The 7,199-nt window shown below is 37.5% G+C and overlaps 1 protein-coding gene across 1 annotated transcript; it reads left to right on the top strand.

Moving 5' to 3' along the window:
* The first annotated feature begins 4,721 nt into the window (after positions 1 to 4,721).
* LOC123967087 (C-X-C motif chemokine 10-like) lies at positions 4,722 to 6,087 on the top strand. The gene is made up of 4 exons (XM_046043111.1): positions 4,722 to 4,904; positions 5,123 to 5,243; positions 5,633 to 5,710; positions 5,869 to 6,087. The coding sequence occupies exons 1-4, from the start codon at positions 4,841 to 4,843 to the stop codon at positions 5,945 to 5,947; spliced, it is 342 nt and encodes a 113-aa protein (XP_045899067.1). The 5' UTR covers positions 4,722 to 4,840; the 3' UTR covers positions 5,948 to 6,087.
* Positions 6,088 to 7,199: the final 1,112 nt, after the last annotated feature.

Raw genomic sequence — 7,199 nt, 5'->3', positions numbered from 1 at the left:
CAGCACGCAGAACTGAAAGGCAAGGCCTTTTGTTACCAACTTGATAGTTAGTCAAGACACGTGGTGCCACGACAGTATATGAACTTTGATGACATTTTCACATATTTAATTTAATGTAAAATTATAAATCTGTCTTCCTGCCGGCTGTTTCAGACATAAATGTTTTAATATCAGATAATGCCCCCTATGGCTGTCAGGTTTCGTTTTTGTTACTGCTCTGCCTCTGAGGCTAAAACACCCTATTAAATGTCATTTATTTGTAAAACACCATTATTATCTTTAGCCATAATACATTTGAAAACATTCAAACAACATGAAAACTGAATAATGTGGTACCTTTAACAAATAAGGAATTGTCTCGACCATGCTGTGGAGGCGATAAACCACACTTAAGAACCACACAAAGGAACAATCCTAAAAAAAAAAAATAAAATGAAACTTATGTGTACCCTTTTGACCTGTCTTTGTACAACAGCCTGAGGCAATAGGTCACTTACAATGCAGAGTTGTTTATTTATAAAGAAACTCCACAAGTCCAAAAACGAGACTAACTTATACAATGTATAAAATAATATACAGGCTGCTCCCACTTTGTGTAGTCATTGACTAATCAGGATTTGTACCCAGCAGTGGTAGTAGATATACAGTGGATGTGTGGTAGATGTTGTGTAGTGGTGGAAAGTTCATTAACTATACTAAATGTATACTGTTATATTTAAGAACAATTAAAGTTAAATTAAATTAAAATTAAAGTGCTAGTACTAGTAGTTTTCAAGTTCCTGGGAATCAGCATCACAGAGAACCTAAAATGGTCATCTCACATCTCCACACTGGTAAAGAAAGCTCAAAACGTTTTTCTTGAGGAAGCTTAAGAAGGATTAATTCCAACACCAAGTCTTTGTCAGCTTTTACAGAGGAGAAATAGAAAGCATCCTGACTGGAAACATCACAAACTGGCATGGGATGTGCATGGCCCAGGACTGGAGGGCTCTGCAGCAGGTGATTAAAACTGCTCAGAAGATCATTGGTACCCATCTCCCGAGCATCAGTTATATCGGCGAGGTGAGGTGCCTGCGCAGAGCCCAAAGGATACTAAAGGACAGTACCCACTCAGCCTGTTCACACTGCTGCCTTCTGGGTAGAGATATAGAGTTTCTGCTGCCACACCAGTAGACTTTTTCCCCCAAGCTATCAGACTCTTAAACTCTAAGTCATCCTCAGCACTGCTCCGTTGATTTATTAATGCAGATTGTCTGCTATGTAGCAGAAGGGAGTTACAAAACTCAATTTCCCTCTATAGCTTGTTATATTGTGAATAAACCTACCTACCTACTTTATTTGAGCATTTCTATTTTATGCTACTTTATTCTTCTACTTCATTGCATTTATTGTCAGTATTATGTATCTTATATATATACATACACACACACAACATAAACCCACTGTTAAAGATTAAACCAGGGGTTTTTAATAATTTTGGCTTCTTTCCACTTACACAACAGCTGAATTTAGCTGGAGCTGCCAGTTGTCTCATTTCAGATGTCCTAACTATAACCAGGAGCTACAGCAGTAAAATGCTTCTTACGGAATTGATGCATCATGATGTGTCATGTTTCTGCAGAATTAGCACTGGCTTGACATTGCACATTGTAGAACATTGTTGCATTAGTACTGATTTTGTGTGTATTCAATCCAGCATTTTTTAGAACTTCCTCACACTCTTCATTTCGAATTGTATTTCATCAAAGCGTTGTTGCTGATGGTAGAAATCACTTTTAAAATAAAATGAGAAGTGCAACTACACCAAGCTGTAGTCTACAGAGGAAGAGACTCAGCTGACATTTTTAGTTCCTGTCGGTTCATTCCTACTCAGGGTCACACTTTGTGGTATGGGCTTTTGGTTAAGAGCTGTGCTGCTTCAATAAAAAGGAAACATGAATTATTGAAGAAAGTTGGCAATCCCCCTGCATAACCAAAACCAACAGCTAATAGGACAACTACAAAAAACAGCAATTTTCCATGAGCCATGTCCCTCATATATGCACTGCCACTGAAAGGTTGACTGCAGAGTCACACCTTTCTCTTCTTGTGCAAGACTGTATGATAGAACAAGCGTCATGCTCACAGTGATGTGAGCTGGTGCACTCTACAGTACCGAATAAGTAAAACCCATGAAATATTAACTGAAAGTAAATATAGGTCAAGCTTCCTAAGAGCAGTCTGTCAGAATGAAAATGGAGTTTATCAAAGGTAGCAGCAGCATAATTAAGCAATAGCTCAGGACAGGCCTTGGTATACACTTATTATATCACAGTTAAGGAGCGTTATTCGGCCCCACGCGAACCATTGCAAACCAAGTCAACCAGAGCTTTGTGTTTTACAGCATTTCATTTGTTTTATAACCAGAGTTGGGCAGTAAAAACATTACTTTTCCCAGTAACTAAATAGTGTAACTAATTACTTTTCGAAAACGGTAATATTATTACTGGTTACTAAGGCAAGTAACGCGGCGTTACTCGATATTGAACGCACCATCCTTGACGTAAATCCACGACTGTGCGGCAACTCAGCGGTACCAGACCTTCTGTTGTTCATGTCCGCTGATGCCAAAAACTAAAGGAAGAAAGGTGAGCGAGGTGTTCTTTCCACAGCTGTAAGTAGCTGCTGTCATTATTTTGTCACAGTCTAAAATGCAAAGAACATTGTCATCTATTGTAAACTCTGTGCGACCAGCAAAAACCGCGAACAATTCTACATCTGATTTATTGAAGCATCTGCTGAAGCAGCACAGCGACGTGAAACTTACAGAAAGAAACTCCAGCAGCTACTGTCACTGATGCTTGCACACTGGAAAGTAATATAGTAACGTAACTAGTAACGTAACAATTTACTTTTATCATCCAGTAATAAGTAAAGTAATAATATTACTTTTTTAAGGAGTAATAAGTAACTAGTAATATATTACAATTTCTGAGTAACTTGCCCAACACTGGTTATAACACAAATTGTCTTTTGTGACAGTAATTCACTCTTGCTGACCAGTGTTGTTTATTCTGTACCAAATGCAGAAATAGATGAAAGTCCCTTTCACTTGCCTTTTTTTGTCAGGGAAGACCCATGTGTCTAAAATTAGCACAGCTTTCTTTTCTAAAGAATTCTGTTTTCAAGGGTTAAGAAATGTTTTTGATTGATATGTATGATTGTTTATATGCTCCAACTTGCACACAAAAACCTTTTCAAGACTTTCCAATGGGATTGTTTTGAAAATACACTGTTGCCACACTTTAAACAGTCAGTTCAACCAGATAAGAGTATATTTTCACACTTAACTCTGGCGGTTTCCAAAATGCAGATTACTTTGGTTTTACTTTGAGATATCAATCTCCGAGGCTTCCGCCTTCACCCCAAAGCTGATAGATATCTCAAAACCTGCAAACCAAAACAAGTACAGTGAGAAAATGTGTTTTATTTATTAATTAATTTTTTATCACAGCAATCACCACACGGTTACTTGCTCATTACAGAAAATTTAGATTTTCTGTTCAGTTTCAGTGTTTTTCACACTGCATTGCCTTTGTTTCATCCCATCTTCATGTCCTAAATACAGAAAAAAGAGAAGGGAAAAAAAAGTTTATCCATTAAAGTGAAAGAGGAAATAAAACTACAACTACCACTAGACTATGCTTTCTGCTGAAACGAAGCATTTCCTTTCAAACATGTGCCCTAGGTAAGGTATATCATATCTGTCTAATGGTGCTGTTAATGTCTATGAAGTTGTACCAATTGTTGCTTTATTCATTCCACAAATGTCTCGACAGTGTAACTACCACGCAACTACAGCGGAAAGAATAGAAATAATGCTTGCCTTATTATTTTTCTGAGCACTCACACATTTGAGCTGGTGCTGTAAGTGCTAAAGGTGTTAACCACAGATGCACAAAAAAACACAGACGGAACCTGATGTTGTAAAAGATCACCAAGCCCACACTTTATGTTACGAAATATGAAATACACCACGCATATCGGAACTAACTTGATTTAAAATTCAAATTAAAACTTCAGTAAATCAGAAATGCAGGAATGTAATGACAAATCAAATAATTTGGCATTTTTCCTGGTTGTGGCAGAAGGGATATAACAATATGCCAAAATAAAAAGGGATTTAATGTGTCATTTTTTTCTTTTTTCTTTATTATGGTATTTTAATGTCACTAAGACATGCATTTATTTCAGTTATGTCTTGTGATAATTGTATTAACCCCATGAATGCAATCAACCCAACTTGATTCAGTAGGAAGTAGGAATGTCACTTTCCAGCTCTGTACTCATAAGACATGATCTTAATTTTATATTGCAAATTGGTAAAAAACAAAAACAAAACACAGGTAAACCAAATTTTCAAATAATTGTTACATGACCCATTTGTTTGGATCTTTGTTCTTTGTAGTGTCAAAATAAATGTGTGTAAAATGTCTAAATATATTTGTTCATAGGTTAGATGACAATTTAAACAAGTACAGGTTTGACTTAGAAGTTTACATGTACATTCAGGTTTAGAGTGGAAGGAGTGTGAGGGTTTTTTCTTGTGGTTTTTGAAGTTTCACTTTCCAGAGTCAGAAAATTCCCTTGATCACAGGAAAGATGAGGTATGTGTCTAAAGAGAGTATATAAGACGACCCTCAGCCTCTGTCCTTCACAGCACTTCTGTCAACAAACTTTGCTTTCTTTGACTCTAGCTGATCTCTCTAGCTGCACTAATTACAGCTCCTTTTTACCATCTTCACCACAAGGAACAAGATTTTCTAGCATCAGAGTCATCTGACCAAAGAGAAAACCAACAATGTCTAGCATCATGAAAGTGTTTCTGCTCCTGGCTGTCATGGTCTACATCTCTGAAGCCCAACGTAAGTTTTTATACTTTTTGGGCATATACAAATCTAACATACGTAAATTAATTGATTTTTATCTCGTCTTTGACTCTAGTCTACAAATCAGTAAAGCAACTATATAACATATTGATGAACTGTAGCTGTATAGGTACTGGTAGATGTGAGCAGCAATCTGTGCAGTGAAAAATATTTTTAATTTAATTAAAAAATTTTTATCTTGTCTTTCTCTCTAGTCGATGACTCAGGACAGCAGTGTCTGTGTCAGCGCGTCAGGAAGGGAATTGCCTCAAAGTCTGAAGTAAAGGACATCCAGATATACCCAGCAACCATCTTCTGTGACAAAGTGGAGATTGTGTAAGTAACACTCAAATTGTTAATTAAGATTGTGAGATTTCAATGTGTCCTAATTAAAAAATGAGATTTGCTAATACAAGGCTTGTATCAACCTCAGCAAACCTGGCACTATAAAACCTAGAACGCTCCTTTGATCCAGTTTTTAAAGATTTTATTATAGGTTTAAGTCTGGCCTCAGTTGTAGTGAACATTATGATGAACTCCTGCTAAAGCAACAATAGCACTTACAGCACATTTAAGGCATATCACAATCACTAAAAGTACTTCTAGTTCTCAGTCTGCCTGCCTGAATCATTTATGTATGTGTTCATCTATTGTATTTGGAGAAGAGAGTTTGGCCTTTCCTGAGTCACTTTACCTGAGCTGACCTTTTCTATCTGTTTCAACAGTGTCACCCTCAACAGCGGCCTTCGCTATTGCCTGAACCCAAAGTTGAACGCAGTGAAAAGACTCCTGGCTAACGTCATGTGAGTTTATTTACTGACATGAATCCAAGCCTCACCGAACACTAATATTAATCTTCCAGTGAATTACCATATTTGTTAGAAACCGTAATGAGTGACATAATGCTTTCTCCACTCTGCTGTAATGAATCTAATGTGTGTCCTCCTCATGTCATTTCTAGGAAACACAAAAACTCTTCAACAGCCAGACCTACTGAGCTCACTTCTACCACACGCAGCACTAGCACAGCTCACATCTAATTCTCTCTTTACCTCCTCAATAAGAAGCTCAGATGAACTCGGACCCCCAACAAAGGCACCTCAAACAAATGTATATGTGAAATGAATGAAACTTTTTGTCCGTTTATTTTCTATTTATACTGATGTGCACTTACAGTATATTTCCGTTCTATTATATTTTCTTTTTATATTTGTTTTTGTAAATACATTTTTATACATTTTTGTGTGTTGTAAAGTTTTCCTGCATTTTGGTCATTTCGCGGTTGTTATTTTTTGATTAAATTTTTTTTTAAAAAAAACAAGTGACCACTGAATGATTGTTTTCTGTTCCAAGTCTGACAATGTGTCCTTTATTAACAGTGCTACCATGTAGTTCAGGGCTGCCAATGCAAGAAATACAGTATATGTGTCAGTTTACATATCCCGTGATCTTATCTTAGACTTACTTTAAACTAACCTTGAACAAGCGTTTGTGCTAAAATGTGTTTTGTCCCCAAAAGTAAAAGCAGTAGTCCCTACTCCTTGAATGTGCCCACAACATGAAAGAAACACCAAATTACCTTAACTTTAACTAAAACCAAGTATAACCCTACATTACTTTTGGTTTTCCTTAAGTGGACCAGCGTTTTGACCACTAGTGGGAATAAAACATCCATCTTGACTGAGGCCGGAGTGAAGGAGGCTTGCAGGTGAAGACTCATATACAGTGCCTTGCCAAAGTATCCGGCCCCCTTGAACTTTTCGACCTATTGCCACATTTCAGGCTTCAAACATAAAGATATAAAACTGTAATTTTTTGTGAAGAATCAACAACAAGTGGGACACAATTATGAAGTGGAACGAAATTTATTGGATATTTCAAACTTTTTTAACAAATAAAAAACTGAAAAATTGGGCGTGCAAAATTATTCAGCCCCCTTAAGTTAATACTTTGTAGCGCCACCTTTTGCTGCGATTACAGCTGTAAGTCGCTTGGGGTACGTCTCTATCAGTTTTGCACATCGAGAGACTGAAATTTTTGCCCATTCCTCCTTGCAAAACAGCTCGAGCTCAGTGAGGTTGGATGGAGAGCGGTTGTGAACAGCAGTTTTCAGTTCTTTCCACAGGTATGGCTCGCACCCTCTTCCTGCTTTGTTCCCTTACCCAAACTCCCCACCTCTCTGGAAACTGCTCGCCTCCTCATAGACCATGTTTTCCGCCTCCACGGCATCCCCCTGGACATAGTTTCTGACCGGGGCCCCCAATTCTCTTCGCAAGTCTGGAAGGCCTTCTG

The sequence above is a fragment of the Micropterus dolomieu genome, unplaced genomic scaffold (assembly GCF_021292245.1).
Source record: "Micropterus dolomieu isolate WLL.071019.BEF.003 ecotype Adirondacks unplaced genomic scaffold, ASM2129224v1 scaffold_8, whole genome shotgun sequence".
Lineage (NCBI taxonomy): Eukaryota > Metazoa > Chordata > Actinopteri > Centrarchiformes > Centrarchidae > Micropterus > Micropterus dolomieu.
Note: the sequence above shows the minus strand (reverse complement) of the source record. Positions and strands in the feature narration are given on the sequence as shown.

What these genes read in the sequence shown, in the direction of transcription:
- LOC123967087 (XM_046043111.1), top strand. Translation starts at nt 4,841, where the DNA reads ATGTCTAGCATCATGAAAGTGTTTCTGCTCCTGGCTGTCATGGTCTAC. An exon ending in CTACATCTCTGAAGCCCAAC is followed by an intron (nt 4,905 to 5,122) that starts GTAAGTTTTTAT and finishes CTTTCTCTCTAG; the next exon opens with TCGATGACTCAGGACAGCAG. An exon ending in AGACTCCTGGCTAACGTCAT is followed by an intron (nt 5,711 to 5,868) that starts GTGAGTTTATTT and finishes TGTCATTTCTAG; the next exon opens with GAAACACAAAAACTCTTCAA.